The sequence below is a fragment of the Pseudochaenichthys georgianus genome, chromosome 14 (genome assembly GCF_902827115.2).
Source record: "Pseudochaenichthys georgianus chromosome 14, fPseGeo1.2, whole genome shotgun sequence".
Lineage (NCBI taxonomy): Eukaryota > Metazoa > Chordata > Actinopteri > Perciformes > Channichthyidae > Pseudochaenichthys > Pseudochaenichthys georgianus.
In genome coordinates this window covers 36,160,342-36,176,883 of record NC_047516.1, presented here as the reverse complement: position 1 = coordinate 36,176,883, position 16,542 = coordinate 36,160,342, and the positions used below count along the sequence as shown (strand labels likewise).

General features: G+C 40.4%; 1 protein-coding gene and 3 long non-coding RNA genes across 4 annotated transcripts in view; 3 read left to right on the top strand and 1 right to left on the bottom strand.

Annotated features, from left to right (window-relative positions):
• Positions 1-7,611, top strand: part of cfap58 (cilia and flagella associated protein 58) — a 47,759-nt gene extending 40,148 nt beyond the window's left edge. Inside the window, exon 19 of the mRNA XM_034099942.1 lies at positions 6,857-7,611. Within this exon, the coding sequence (XP_033955833.1) occupies positions 6,857-6,901 (45 nt within the window). The 3' untranslated portion in view covers positions 6,902-7,611. The remainder of the gene's footprint in view (positions 1-6,856) is intronic.
• Positions 3,158-5,196, bottom strand: LOC139435124 (uncharacterized). The gene is made up of 3 exons (XR_011644398.1): positions 4,470-5,196; positions 4,161-4,314; positions 3,158-4,069 (listed from the first exon to the last, which is right to left on the bottom strand). It is a non-coding gene; the product is annotated as an uncharacterized lncRNA (long non-coding RNA).
• A 4,181-nt stretch (positions 7,612-11,792) lies between the features above and the next one.
• LOC139435091 (uncharacterized) lies at positions 11,793-12,991 on the top strand. Its single transcript, XR_011644366.1, has 3 exons — positions 11,793-11,892; positions 12,021-12,502; positions 12,940-12,991. It is a non-coding gene; the product is annotated as an uncharacterized lncRNA (long non-coding RNA).
• Positions 12,992-15,502: 2,511 nt separating this feature from the next.
• Positions 15,503-16,542, top strand: LOC139435108 (uncharacterized). The gene is made up of 3 exons (XR_011644381.1): positions 15,503-15,703; positions 15,818-15,945; positions 16,028-16,542. It is a non-coding gene; the product is annotated as an uncharacterized lncRNA (long non-coding RNA).

Genomic DNA, 16,542 nt, shown 5'->3' with positions numbered 1-16,542 from the left:
ATCGTACAAGGAAAAACTTCCAAAGAAAACCCAGTTTAAAGGGAAAAATGGGAGAAACCTCAGGGAGAGCAACAGAGGAGGGATCCCTCTCCCAGGACGGACAGACGTGCAATAGATGCCGTGTGTAAATTGAAAAGATAATACATTTGCAACATAGGTAGTCCAAATGTTTGGAAATGCATGTGTGTAATAGGAAGATGAATCCACGAGGATATCCATCCAGGACCGATGATCCAGGACCACAGCCACGACTCAAGATCCAGCGCTCGCGATCCAGGACACAGGACCGCAGGATCATCCATGACTCCGGATCCCGGCGTATATAGACACCAAAAAGAAAGACATTTGGGGAAGCTGGGTTAATCGGAACATGAGAGTACACAGGTATAGACAGCGAGAAGGAAGAAGTAAGATGTCCCCCGACACACTAAGCCTATATCAGCAAAACTAGGGGCTGAATCTAATCAGCCCTAACTATAAGCTTTATCAAAAAGGAAGGTCTTAAGCGCACTCTTAAAAACGGATAGGGTGTCTGCCGCCCGAACACAAACTGGAAGCTGATTCCACAAATGTGGAGCTTGATAAGAAAAGGCTCTGGCTCCCATTGTACTTTTAGAGATTCTAGGAACAACCAACAACCCTGCATTCTTGGAACGCAATGCCCTAGTAGGACAGTAGGGTATAATGAGTTCTTTAAAGTAAGATGGCGCCTGCCCATTAAGGGCTTTGTAGGCGAGAAGAAGAATTTTAAATTCTATCCTGTGTTCTATAGGGAGCCAGTGTAAGGCAGCCAGAACAGGAGTAATGTGGTCCCTTTTCCTAACTCTGGTTAGTACACGAGCCGCAGCATTTTGAATTAGCTGAAGCGACTTGATTGACTTCTTGGTACTCCCTGATAATAAAGAGTTACAATAATCCAGCCTAGAAGTAACAAATGCATGTACTAGTTTCTCTGCATCGTTTTGAGGCAAGATATGCCTGATTTTTGCAATGTTACGTAGATGGAAGTAGGCGGTCCTTGAAATTGATTTTATGTGGGCGTTAAAGGATAAATCCTGATCAAATATAACACCAAGATTCCTTATAGTCTCACTGGAGGCCAAATTAATGCCATCCATAGTTAGTATATCTTTAGATAATTTGTTTCGTAGATTCTTCGGGCCAAGTACAATAACTCCAGTTTTGGTCGTGTTTAACATCAAAAAGTTTAAGGTCATCCACGTTTTTAAGTCCTTAAGGCAGTCTTGAATTTTATTTAGATGATTAATTTCATCAGGCGTGATTGATAAATATAGTTGAGTATCATCCGCATAACAATGAAAGTTTACAGAATGATTCCTTATAATATTGCCTAACGGAAGCATATATAATGTGAACAAAATAGGTCCGAGCACTGAGCCCTGTGGCACTCCATGGCTAACTTTGGTTTGCGTGGAAGATTCATCGTTAACACGTACAAACTGAGAGCCTTCAGATAGATAGGACCTAAACCAGCCTAAAGCAGTTCCCTGTATGCCAACTAAGTGCTCTAGTCTTTGCAATAGGATATCATGGTCGATAGTATCAAATGCAGCACTGAGATCGAGCAAAACAAGAATAGAGACAAGTCCCTTGTCTGAGGCTATTAGAATATCATTTGTGACTTTAACCAGAGCTGTCTCTGTGCTATGATGTGTTCTAAAGCCAGACTGAAAATCTTTAAATAAATCATTGTTTTTTAAGTAATCACACAACTGTTTTGCGACCGCTTTCTCAAGAATTTTTGAGAGGAACAGAAGATTAGAAATAGGTCTATAGTTGGCTAAAACCTCTGGATCGAGGTTGTGCTTTTTAAGAAGCGGTTTTATCACTGCTACTTTGAATGATTGTGGAACATAGCCTGATAATAAAGACATATTCATAATATTTAATAAAGAAGTGCTAATTAATGGAAAAACTTCCTTCAACAGCTTATCAACTATATCATATATTTCCTTATCTGAGTCAGCTTCTCGAGCCGTATCTGGCCGTGCATCACTTACATTGTCACATGCTGTATGCAGAAGTATTATTTTAAGCAACACATTAGGTTTGACGAAACACTCAAGTCAAATGTAATTAAAGTCAGATCCACTCGTGTCTTAGCAGTGATATCATAAAACTGTTAATGCACGCATTCAAACACTTTTTCTGTTACCAGCTATATTCACCTTGCAGGTGCAGCTCTGTGGCTTTGATCCTGGATAATATGTTTAAGTCATGGATGTTTAAAGTTCATATTTGTCTAATATTAGTTTACTTTTCATTAATGAAGTATGACGCTGCGCTGTAGGCTATACTTGTTCCTGTTTCTGATTGGTCAAATGTTGCTAACCCCGCCCCTTTCACTTGAACGCGCTCTCAGCTGGAGAAAGAAACTCTGGCTTGATTTACCGAGTTGATAACCAGCGTCGTAGGACCGCTTAGCGAGAGCGCATTTGTTAGGGTTAGTTAAGATAACTCAAACGTATCCAGGGTCTGTGGAACTGGCTTTGTAGTACAGGGCACAGGTGGCTGCATAGCAGCGCTAATGTCAAAGACACAAACATTATATTTTTATTTTACCAGGATGCAGTGACACAAATATTTGGGAAGGCTTAGCCTTCCCTAGCCTACAGTACACTGTCCATTAGTTGATTAATAAACAAGACATTCAAGTCAAAGTTTTAGGCATTTACATTTGTAGCACGCTGTAAATATGGACTATGAATGAACACAACACATGCAATGTGGAAACACACAAATAGGTTTATTCTCAATACTCATAACATGTATCAGACACAATGACTTTACTGAGAGTGAAGATGACTTGAACATTGAATGGTACTGAAGACAAAATACAGTATATTGCATTTACCTCTTCCTCTAACTCTCTCTCCAATATTGGCCTCCATTGTTGTGCACAACAAAGTGTTCAAGCTCAGGTTTCTAAGTGATATCATTTTAACATGTGCATTCTGGGTGTAGGGTTAGTAGGGCTAACCCATATCTGTTCAATAGATGAAAGGCAACTTGAGTTTAATAATTGTGCCAAAAGTACCAGTTTGTGTCTTGGTAATTGCACAAAGCTGTAATAGGCCACAAATAATCACATTTTTCTAAAAACACGGCAGCAAAACCTATTTTATCCACCCAAAAATGAAGGCCCACCTGAAGAAAATCGTTATATTTAGCATTAAATAACTTACACTTAAACTGATATAGCTTTTTTGGGTGAATAAAATAAATGTTGCTTCTGCCCACGTCCTCAGCAGTACATGGCTATGCTCCTATATGTTTCTCCACTGGCCTACTGTAGGTAATACACTGATTATAGATATACACCACACACTACCCCACTTCAAAAGACCAGAACTATCCCCTTAAGGGCAGCTGTTGCAACAACAAAAAACGCATGCAGTTGGTTGTAGTCTGTAGCCAGACAGTGGTAGATCTGGCCGTGGTGGAGCATGTTGGTGGAGCATGGTGGTGGAGCATGGTGTTGGAGCATGGTGGTGGAGCATGGTGTTGGAGCATGTTGGTGGAGCATGGTGGTGGAGCATGGTGGTGGAGCATGGTGTTGGAGCATGTTGGTGGAGCATGGTGGTGGAGAATGGTGGTGGGGCATGGTGGTGGAGCATGGTGGTGGAGCATGGTGGTAGAGCATGGTGTTGGAGCATGGTGGTGGAGCATGGTGGTAGAGCATGGTGTTGGAGCATGGTGGTGGGGCATGGTGGTGGGCAGCAGTGTGACTTCTAGCTGTCATGGTGATGTTCAGATGACAAGGGACTGCCTGCTTGAACTTTACTGAGAGCAGAGTCCACCAGTGGCACCTCACAGGGATACCTATGGTGCAGAAGCAGCGGTGAAGTCCTTGTAGATCCCTGGCACTTTGAGGGCAGACAGATCCAGCAGCTCTCAGCTCTCAGAGACATCAACACATCAACTATTCTGTGTGCATAGCTTACTTTCACATAACTACTAATCTCTCACTTTCCTTTCTCTGACATTGTTCTCTGCTTTGGATTGTGGACATCCCAGCCATGTTCTCTTCCGGGCCTGGTTTTACACACTGTGGGTTTAAGCAAGATATAGAAATGATGAGACATGATGAGTGTGTAGTTTTAGTATTTGAATTACAATGACATTATTCTCAGACTTGCCATAGTTCTTGGTTTGTACCACTGCTGCTCTGCTCTGTACAGCTGAGTACTGGGGACCCACTGGGAGTCATGTGACTGGAGCAGGAGAGTAACACACGCCACACCTGCAGCCATGATGCTCCAGCTCAACGGGGGTCGAGTCTTTCAGCCCCACCTGTAAGAAGAGAAACAAAATAAATAGGTATTCAGTTTGCTTTGTATTATTTCTTTTATGGTAACATTTTGGTTTAATAACATTGTGCTATTTTAAGGAGTAAAAAATAAGTCATATCTTTGTTCCTATATGACTTTGTTCTTTTCTATACTTACAACTTCTTATACAGATATGAATTGATTTACTTTTACACTATGAACGAAGAAAAATAACTCTTTAACAACAGAACAGGAACAGAACACAACTGTGACCTCTGTGTAGCACACACATACCAGTCAGTCCATTTCTGGGGAGTAGCTAACTTGTGCTAGTTATATTAAAGTTGATCATTTACTATTGGCTGTGTCTAACCTGTCTGAAGTGAGCCGAGTCCCCAGGAACATGTTGAACCAGACGGTAACTAAGACAGTAACACTTCATCCTGACCTCACTGTGGGGCCTGTCCTCATGGACCTGGAGCATAACACCCTGACACATACACAAATACATAGTATGTTCATTAAGAATGGACATAATGTCCCTCCTCTGTCTTTCAATGTAGTCAAACTTGTTGAAGAAAAACAATAAGTTTAACGTTACAGAAATAAAAACTTAATTACTCACCCTCCTAATTGTAGACGTAACTTCACAAGTACAACTTGAAACATGTCTCCCGCTTGCTGCTGGGTGCAGGTGAAAGCAGGTCGACATTTCTGTTTACATCGCTGACATTTGTCACAGGTCAATCTTGTAGGTATCGCAACAAACATGACGTTGTCACACAGCGACACACTGGATTGACCAAATAACTACACACTCTTATTTACATTAGACACGTTATTCAAAACCAACAGCCTGTGTGTTGTTTACTAAACACTGCCACTGAAATACCACACTCAATGATCAAACCCCTGCCCCCCAGAATGTTCATTCATAGTCCATATTTACAGCATGCTACAAATGAAAATGCCTAAAACTTTGACTTGAATGTCTTGTTTATTAATCAACTAATGGACAGTGTTTCAATTCAGTTCATGTAAGCCTTACACACACTCTTTTGAGCGTCTAGTGATTATGGCCTGCATGTCTTTCTGTTCTAACTCAGCGGTCAGCTTCTTAGCAGTTTAGACAAGCATCAAATTCATAATGTAGAGACTAGTTGGACAAAATAATGCTTAACAACTGTTCCATTACTGTGTGAACTGTATGAGATATCGTTCTCCCGCTTGCTGCTGGGTGCAGGTGAAAGTAGGGTGACAGTTCTGTTCACATCGCTGACATTTGTCACAGGTAAATCTTGCAGGTTTGCAACAAACATGACGTTGTTCAATGGTTGTCACACAGCGACAAGCTGGACACTGGATTTGCCGACACAGTACAAACCGGAAGTCGTACAAACCGGAAGTCAGCGAAATAAAGTTATGCACAGAGCTTGCATACAAGTATTAATCTCTATAAACGCATATCTGCATGTGAATGCAGAAATAAACGTATCCTTGTCAGCATGGCGCCGGAAGCAGGGGGGCCAAGGGTCGTCAGACTTCTGGGTCTCTTACAGCAATGCCATTATATCCTCGTGTCTTTTATTTTGAAATATGTTCTTTAACTTCCGGTCCACCGGACTGCTTTTCTTCATTCTTCAATACAAAACGGAACATTGAATGAAGTTGTTATCAAAAACCAAAATCAGACAGTTTTTTTTATTAGGTCTTCTTGTTATCCGTTCTTTGATTCACACAACAGCAACGGGGAAACGGCTTTGGTTTCACGTTTTTTTGTTTTTGATTTAAAATGAAAAAAGGCTGGTATTTTCATTGTTTTCATTTTTTGGTTCAAACGAAAAATCAAAAACGTACACTTACCTTTTTTTAATTAGGTTTTCTCGTTATCCGTCTTTTTATTCAGACAACAAAAACGGAAAAACGGCTTTGGTTTTCCGTTTTTTCGTTTTAAATCAAAAACGAAAAACCGAAAAAAGGCTGGTATTTCCGTTTTTTGGCTTTTGGTTTAAACGAAAAATCAAACTGACAAAAAGTACACGGACCCATTTAGATGCTTCTTATGAGACTTGTGTTTTGTTTTGGTAAAAATGGTTTGTATTGTCAGTTAGCTGAGATTATTTCCGTTAATCTGGTATAACACATTAATAGGTTCTTAAATATTAAGATCCCCTGAGACACAGTGTCGTGAAAAAAAAACCAGGGTCCCCGGGGTTTAACAGGTTAATGCCAAGCTCATTTTTAGATATTAAGTAATGAATGCTGGTTAACATATTTAATAACTATGGGGTACTTATTAAACAGAATTCACATTTTAAAACATTATTCATTTGACTTTCTGTTACACTCTTAAATATGTTCCTTTTTACTTGGCATACTATACTGACAAAAAGCGTTTTAATGCAAAAAAGCCAAATAATTCTTGATTCCAGTAGGATTGAAATGATCCTAATACATGAACTGTTGAGCACTATTATCACACAGCATGAATGTCCTGACTTGAAACCACAGTCCTTACCGTGCAGCCAGTAATGTTTTTCTTCCTTTTTATGGCTTTATAACAGGTGTCCATGCACTGGAAAAGAAATAATACGATTGGAACATCTTGAAAGTCCACTTTGACAATCAAGCACTTCATCAATGGAAGTTATATGTGAATATTGCTTTTGAATTGTGTTAGTACTGTTAACATTTCTCATTGTTTAACACATTTTTAGCTATTTGAAAACATCATTCTTTCATTTTCCCAAACATCTATTTTGTAACTGAAATGGTTGAATGAAAACTTAAAAGGGAATCAGAAAAGATCCTTAGAATGATATTTAATAACACAAGTTTTGTAAATTGTCAAATAACTGTTGCAACTTTTTTTTCATTTCATACATTAATTTCATGATAGAATGCAAAAGGTCTGTTACCTTTTTTAATGCAAAAAACCCCACACATTTAACGCTGTGTATTGTGGAAATGCAAGTGACCAGTCAACAAGCTTTTGCATTCCCAACATTGTTTTAGCCAAAGTAATAAATAACATGACCTTATGACTTAGTGAACTTTCAGACTGGATATGGCTAAAGTCATTTCTGGCATTTGTCTAGACAGAGACAGGTTTCCGTTATTACTGTTATAAGGGTGACCTGTTAAATGTGAATTCATGTTTTGCCGTGAAAGATGAACCTAACATCAGAGAACAGCACAACATGTTCACTAGACAAACGTTGCACAGTTCACATGTTTTGCTTTGTCAGCAACAACTTGCTACACTAATACCGTTTTCGACCTTTGTAATACATAACCTGATAAGGATAATAAAAAACCAGATTCAAGGCTTTTTTTGTCATTTGTACATAGTGCAGATATGTCAACATCTTAGGTCACAGGCTCCTCCAACAGTGCAACACAATAAAACTGATAAAATAGTGCAAGTAAATACAAATACAATAGAATATAAATAGTGCAAGAAGAGTCTATATACAAGTAATTGTAATATGTGTAGCAATGTGGCTTATACATGCTTGATTCCTGTCAGCTATGGCTAGGAACATGATTAGTGTTGCAGCAAAGGAATGTTTCAGATGAATGGCAAAATAACTTTTACTGTACTAGCCAGTAATAAAAGCAAGTTATAACAACATTAAATAGATATTAAACGGCAGACTTAAGGGGAAATTATTGCTTGAGAAATGCTGTAAAATTCTTCCTTTTTTATTTCTTTGTTGGCATGCATGGTTATCTAGTAAAGGGCGTGGCTATCTCACAGTTTAAGAGACTGCAAACTGTATGTCTTCATTCTGTTGAGTTTGAAAAGGAATTGTTCTGTAAGCTGTGGAGGAAACATTTAAAGGTGGGGGAGGTAAGTTTGAGAAACCGGCTCGAGATACACTTTTTGTTATATTCCATGGAATACTCTAAACATCCCGATAGCAATGAATATCTTAAGTGCTTTGACAAAAAATCCATAAAAAAATGTCATCTGTGGAACCCGTAATACTGTAAAAAGTACTGTACAATCCGGCTAAACGGATTGGATTGCCGCCCTGTCTGTCAGCCTTATCTCGTGCACGCACAAATGTATCTCGTGCCCTCATTGGGCGTGCCCTCATTGGGCGTGCATTGCAGCAGTACTTCAATGACTCGCCAGCAACAGGCGGCCACTTTCACCATGGCAGAGTTAGGTTCAACATCGTCTACTGGTGGCAAAATAAATAATGTAACGGAGCAAATTAGGAACAAAAACAAAGTGGAAACTAGGAAAATTCAAACCAGAGTCAATATCGGAGTTGCTTTTCAACGATGGCGACTACTGATGGAACACATGGGGGTTATTCTTTATTCAAGAGCGTGGTATTTAAATTTGAGAGCATACTTTATGTATTTATTTCCCTCAAACCCTGTCCTCGCACTCAAATAGCGCCTGCTTGCACTTAGATTTGCTCTGCTTCTGCTCAAACAGTATGCTTGCACTCAGATATATTGCTGCTTACAGATTTGTTCTGCTCTCAGATTTATTCTGTGCGCGCTCAAAACTTTTATGCAACAATCCTGTCAAAATCCCTCAACCAATAGGAGGCCAGGTATGAAGGTAGATATGGTGCAAAATGTGAGAGCGTGTAAAACCTGATGTGAGCACTTCCAGAAAAAGAATCTGAGTTTGTGTGCTTACATTTACACTTGTATAAAATATCCACGTAACTGTGAACCAAATGTACACTTGTATAACATATCCACGTAACTGTGAATCAAATGTACACTTGTAAAAAATATCCACGTAACTGTGAACCAAATTTGAAGTCACAGAAGAAAAAAAAAAGTTTTGTAGCTTGTAGAAAAAAAATGAACTTAGAGATGAAATGTTCACTTGCAGAAAAATACATATTTTTTAAATATATTTTCCATTACAACTGCAACTTTATTTATTACAACCTCTCAAATCAGTCATTACAACTTGACGAATCTGCTCTGTGGCAGTATAAATCGACGAATCTGCGGTCTTGACTTTTGCTACACTTCTTGCGATAAATGTGTCGCAAAAGTAATTTTCACCTGTAGATGTGGGGGGAGGGAGGTGGGTTGGAGCGTAGGGGCGGAGCTATCAGAACAACGAGGCTTGGGTCAGTCCAGCGCCATATAGACTGAGAGTTACGACATCTCCGTTCACTCCAATGGACCACTTTTTTACAGCAATGGCGGATCGTGGAGCCTCTCAATCGTTCCCCGGAAGTTAGCGCCAAGGCTAGCAGAGCTGTGGAGTTGCAGCATAATAGACCGTTCGTGACGGACTTTTAAAGGTAAGAAGAAGTTTAAAGATTTATATTGCGGATATTATCAGTACATCTGATTCAAATTAACATGTGTATTAAAGGATGTCAGTGGATTATCCCTAAATTAGTAGATTTAGGGAACGTTTACAGATAACAGATTAAGCTAGCATACCGAAGCAAGTTAGCAACACACGTTGAACAGCCTTTCAATTGTAAATTCCGTTCTCTTAATGTCATTTCGTCCAACATGTTGAATTAGAGAAGAGGGGCTTCTAAACGGGATTGTATGCGGGGGTGGAGGGAGTTAAATATTAGATAAATATAACTTTGGTGTGTGTAAGAGTGAGTGTTTTTAGCAGAGCCATATTGTGTCCTTGTGATTATGTTGATTATTACCTGTCTGTATAATGTTGCAGCTCAGCTGATTTTGGATTGATGGCAAAGGGAGAGGGACTTAAGTGAGAGTGAAAACACAAGGTAAGTTTAATACTACTGTTTTATATAAGTAAGCATACTAAACATGTATTATATCACTGTATTATATAAGTAATCTTGTTAGTAACCTACTGTATGGCAGGTGGAGGGACAGTGATGTTACAGGTGGAGGAGCAAGACTGCAAACTCACAAGACAGAGAAATCAAAGTTTGTTCTCCAGAGAAGAGGTTGATTTCACTTCAATTTTTTATTTCATATTTTCTAAAGATGTGGAAATGGCAAAAATAAAAAAAACTTGAGAGCTGTAACCAAGACAACTGTAACAACATGAGTAGAGAGCCACCAAGGTTTTTCAAGTCTCTCTCTTACTCCATTTTGCCAACCCAAACTTCCAGATACATGACAGGACACCTTGCTTGTTTTTGTTGTTTGCGCTCCTCTGGCGAGAGACAGCAAGCGCATTTCGTGGCATCTGCAGGCAGTGGCAAGTCCTTCCGGCATATGCCACAGAGGCCGCTACTCTGTGGTAGCTGTGGCAAGTCCTTCCGGCATATGCCACAGATGCCACAACTTGCAGAGGCATCTGCCGCTGCTCAATGGGAGTTGCCACAAGATGCCAGAGTAAGAGAAGGTTTACGGTAGCTGCCACTCGCCTTCCGTGGCAAACGCTGCTATTTAAACCCGTATTTATCGTGTAAAATGTCGCTGTTTAGGCATGACTTTATCGAACTGATCTGTACACAGGACTGATGTGCGATCTCTATTTTTCAAAAAGATTTTCATCATTTTTATTCAATTTGACTTGAAGCATGGTTTGCTAAAATAAACAAACGTGCTATATTTATGATGAAATATTGGCGAGTGAGGGTTGCAACGCCCTTGGCAATTGTCGCTTCTTGAGGGGAGTTTCCACTGCTTGCTACGATAAACCAGGTATATGACTAGTAAAGACAAATAATTAACAAATAAATATCTGTATGGACACAGCAACTTGTACACTGGTGTTATTAGACTTGGCTACAGACTTAGGGGAGCTGTAACTGATTGCAGTTGCCACTGCTAGTGAGATGCTAAGGTTAGTATGAAGGAGTATGAAGGAGGTCCTTGATATATTTCCATTAGGCAAAGGACTTATATTTGCCCCATGCCTTCAGCAGCAGCAGGCCATTCACTTTGATTTGATCCAGTTATGAAATGTCATCATTTCGACAATAAAGAAATGCTACATAAACGTTATCTTGCATGTTTTATCGAACCATCTCCGTTTCTAACTTTCAATATTTAAAAAGAGATCTCTCTCTCATCTGCGTGCGGGGGCGGGCCTCACAGACATGCTGCTGCGCTGTGCACACAGTTCTGCCGGTAATGAATATTAGGATACATTTTGTGAGGAAACTTTTCCACCAATAATTCCAATAAGTATTCCAAAATGTATTCACTTCAGGTTTACGAAAGTAACTGTATTCGGATTAGTTGTTTTTCAAATGTAACGCGAGCTGAATACAGTTAGGCTACTTGGTTTTTGTATTCTGATTACGTAACGCCGTTACATGTATTCCGTTACAACCCAACCCTGTGTACAGATCATCAGTCCTGTGTACAGATCAGTTCGATAAAGTCATGCCAAAACAGCGACATTTTACACGATAAATACGGGTTTAAATAGCAGCATTTGCCATGGAAGGTGAGTGGCAGCTACCGTAAACGTTCTCTTACTCTGGCATCTTGTGGCAACTCCCGTTGAGCAGCGGCAGATGCCTCGGCAAGTTGTGGCACCTGTGGCAAGGACTTGCCACTGCCTGCAGATGCCACGAAATGAGCCAGGCCCTACTGCCTCTGGCTGGGTGCTGGCAGGTGGAGGGCAGTGATCCCTTCCCTTCTTCCCTCAATCTTTGAGACTAATGTAAGTAGAAGACATGGCACTGTACATTTTCGAACATTTAAAATATTATACCACTTAAAAATAAGAAATATTACTTTTGTTACCAGGAGTTCATACTTATTATACCTGTGTCACCTTTCACACTATAGCTGTTGTAGAGGCTAAGCCAACGCTTTAAGCCTCTGAGGATCCGCTTGGTGTGTGTAATTGACGCACACAAGTTTTCTGCCGAATAAAGGTCAGAAACAAAGTTTCCAGTTTGAAACAGTCCATTTATTTCCATTTTACTGGTTTCCATTTACTTGCTTCTTTCCATATTCACCACACGATATTACTGTTTACACAATACCTTTGCTTTGCTTGTAATCCCGTGTTTGTCTGTGTGTGTTCTCCGTGTGTGTGCTCCTTGTGTGTGTGTTCCGTGTGTGCTCCTTGTGTGTGTGTTCAAAAACTGTATGGGCCTTCCGGCGGAACCTCTCCCCAACACACATAGGTTCCTACCTTTATACCCACAGTTAATTGGCTCCTACAGCTGTGATCATGAGCTATGGGCTTTGTAGATACAGGTCCCGGGGTGAATCGTGGTGCAGGGGCCCTTCTCTTTTTGACCACAGGGCGATGCACGAAGATGGTGGGTATAGCCTCTGCTCTCAGCCTAGTCTTGCCCTTTTTTCTCTTGACAAACTGGTCTGCATCAACATGTGCCTGCGGAGTGATTTGAGGTTACTTCACACACAGAACAACTCAGTTGTGTCTGCCCACATACATATTCCATAGTGGTTGAATACACAGTATTAGGAAACACTTTATACTTACTGGACATGTTATACTCATTACATACTGTATATAAAATATGACCAAGAATGTGAGACAACTTTATAGAAATTCATATCACATCTGTTACTGATGCCATTTGTCATACTTTGTTAAACTCACAAATAATAAAGTTCCATAACTTCAGTTGGGAACAAAGACCACACCTTATCTCCCCAAGGCAATTTCCCATCCAACAGGTGTGCTATATAGGTGTGTATAACCCTTTCTCCTGTCTGTTACTCCCTCTTTCAGCACAAGAACCAGAGGGGGATTCAATGGAGCCTGAATACCTGCACTGAGACACTCACCCTGCACCCTGAGTCTCAACTCAGTGTTTTTCAAGCCTTTCCCTGTTTTTTTGTATTAAACAAAACATTAAGCTTTCCCAATGGTGTGGTTTTCGTTTGGTGAAAAAGTGCAAATGCAGTGTTTGTATATAATTACATCACATATTTTGTTGCTGTTGGTCGTGAAATTGCTCCTGCTGACTTGAGCCAGCCATTTTTTCCTCCGCTCTGTGTCAGTGGGGAAGCCGTACATTCGTACTCCTTTCTCTGAGCGATTGGAGCATCCCCAGGCAGCACATGGTGGCGACTAGGAGGCAGCACAGCAAACCAGGACAACACGGAGGAAAAGGCACAGATAAACTGCATGATATGCTATTCAATGTTTATTGAACTCCATGTATTTGCAATGGATGTTCCTAAAACAACACATTTAACATCATCATCATCATCATCATCATCATCATCATGCTGCTGCTGCTGCTGCTGCTAGTCCTTTGATAGTCACCTGTCGGTCTCCTGTCCTTTCTGAAAGCCATAGAGATGACATTAGTCGTTTAGATAACTTGTGTCCTCAATTACCAGGGGATTACTGAAACTACCATGAATTTAAGAAAATGGTAGAAATGAATCTAATCTGAATTTTAAAGCATTACTTTAGATCCCCTCCCTCTAAATGTATCAATAAACATTAGAAAGTGATGCTCCTGACTACCATACAAGTTTAAGAAGATAATATTGGTTTTAAAGAATTCAAAGCTATAAATAAACAACAACAGGCTCTTTAACCAAGGCACTGTTAGCCTAACATGTAAACTAGTTGTTCACACTAATCCTAATATTATTACTTAATATTAGCAAATTCTATTTTATTTTTTAAAACATATTGATGTAAATACATACACATATCGATTTGTTGTATAAATATTGCAAATCAAAACCTTTATTCACTAATGATTACCAAAAATCGTAGTTCTATCTCCTGTTATCAATGCATTCACATTGCCCGCCATGAACTTCCGGGGAACGATCCTCGTCTACATAGACATATAAAGAGTAGACGCCGCATTGGCTGCTGGGGCGCAAGAAATACGGCCGCCATCTTGGACCGGTCATCCTACAGACATTCTACCCATAGACAGCAGAGGTTTCAAGATGCCAGAGCACTGTGCAGCATATTGCTGTGCAAATCGGCGGACGATTGCGAACAGGGGTCGGGGGATTACTTTTCACAAGTAAGATTCAACATTATAATTGGTTGTATTTTGTAAATAGAATATTATTGTACTGTATTGATGTCCGCCAGCGAAATCGTAGCCAGCAAACATTATGTTCATGGCCAACTGAGACTTTATAAATCGCTGCTGTAACAAGTGAATGTCCCCGTTGTGGGATGAATAAAGTAAAATCTAATCTAATCTATCTAGGAAGAAGAAGGAAGAAAATAAGCTTGACCTCCTTCTTAAAATGTTTTTGTGTTGACTCTCAAATCTCCCGTTTTTATTTTGAAGGTTTCCCAAAGACAAAGATATGAGAAAGAAGTGGGAAGTTGCTTTGAGGAGGGAAGGGTTCACTGCAAGCGAGTCATCCGTGATTTACAGTGAGCATTTTAAGCAGGACGAGTTTGACAGGACAGGACAGATTGTCCGACTCAGAGATGGTGTTATTCCCTCCATCTTCAGCTTCCCGGTTCACCTCCAAAGAGTAGGTGTATCATCATAAGGTTATTAGCATTCATAAATGTAAATATTCTATTATCAATAACAGGTGTGTGTGTGTGTGTGTGTGTGTGTGTGTGTGTGTGTGTGTGTGTGTGTGTGTGTGTGTGTGTGTGTGTGTGTGTGTGTGTGTGTGTGTGTGTGTGTGTGTGTGTGTGTGTGTGTGTGTGTGTGTGTGTGTGTGTGTGTGTGTGTGTGTGTGTGTGTGTGTGTGTGTGTGTGTGTGTGTGTGTGTGTGTGTGTGTGTGTGTGTGTGTGTGTTTCTGCTTTTTCATTTTAGCCGGAAAAGGGCAGAAAAGCTGAAGAGAGCCTGTCTGTGGCCCCTCAGGACGACCCAGAAGCTTCAACCTCACTCACAACCTCAGCTTAATGATGTGAGTATTTCTATTTTCAACATCATTCATAATGGTCCTAGACAAAGTAAAATCTCTCTTGTTTGCTGCCACTCATATTAAACACACTCACAAATAAACCCATACACACACAATTGAAGACATGTTGAACATGCATTCCTGGCACACACACACACACACACACACACACACACACACACACACACACACACACACACACACACACACACACACACACACACACACACACACACACACACACACACACACACACACACACACACACACACACACACACACACACACACACACACACACACACACACACATGATGCTGGCAGTGGCTTTGACAGGTGATGACTATAAGAAAGAATGTGGGCCATACTCTAGTTGTGTCAAAGTGATGTGTGTGAAGTGAAACATCACTCAAACCATGTTCATCCCTCTTATAGGATCATAGCTATGTCTCGCCTGCTTCTCCTACTGCTCTTAAGGCCAGACTCAATGAAGCTTTAGCAAGAGTGGAGAGTCTCGAGCGAGAGAGGAAGAATGCCATGGCTAGAGAAAAGAGGGCAGAGACCACAGTGAGGACTCTTTTGGGGGATTTGAGGGAAAAGAACCTCATTAATGAAGAACTCAAAGAGGCTTGATTTCTACTCCGGTAAGATGAAAGTAGCACTTTGAGATTCATGTACATCTTACTCTTACACTCTTTATTAAACTCCTTTGTTATTATATGAAGGGGACTTATTAATTTTTTCTCATACAATTTCAGATCTTCAAATAGACTTCAAGGCAAAGCAGGGCCATGAGTACTCAAAGGACCACAGAGAGTTTGCCCTCACACTCCATCTACATGGTCCAAAGGCATACAAATACCTCAGAGAGACTAAAAAAAAAAAGGTAGTCTTAATGTTGTTCAATTTCATTTTTGGAAATTACGGTTGCAAGTACGTTAAATAGCTACTTCTCAATTTTTTTACAGGTGGCTGTGTTCGGTGGATGGCAAGCCTGGCCTGAACAAGATGATGCTGGATATGCTGGAGAGAAGATGCCAGGACGACCAGGCTAAACATGGATGTGTTTCACTCATGTTGGATGACATGGCCATCAGAAAACATGTGCAATATAATCCACATAACCAGTCAATGTCTGCTTTTGTCGACATGGGTGATGGAAACAATGAGACCGATGCTGCTACTGAGGCTCTTGTGTTCATGGTGGTTGGCCTACACGGACATTGGAAGGCTCCCATTGCATATTACCTGACGAAGTCTTTGTCACCTGAAACACAAAGGGTCCTAATCTAAATCTAAAATCTAATCTAATCTATCTAGGAAGAAGAAGGAAGAAAATAAGCTTGACCTCCTTCTTAAAATGTTTTTGTGTTGACTCTCAAATCTCCCGTTTTTATTTTGATGGTTTCCCAAAGACAAAGATATGAGAAAGAGGTTCTCAGTCATGCTTTGGAGGAGCCGCATGCACGGGGCATTCGGGTGT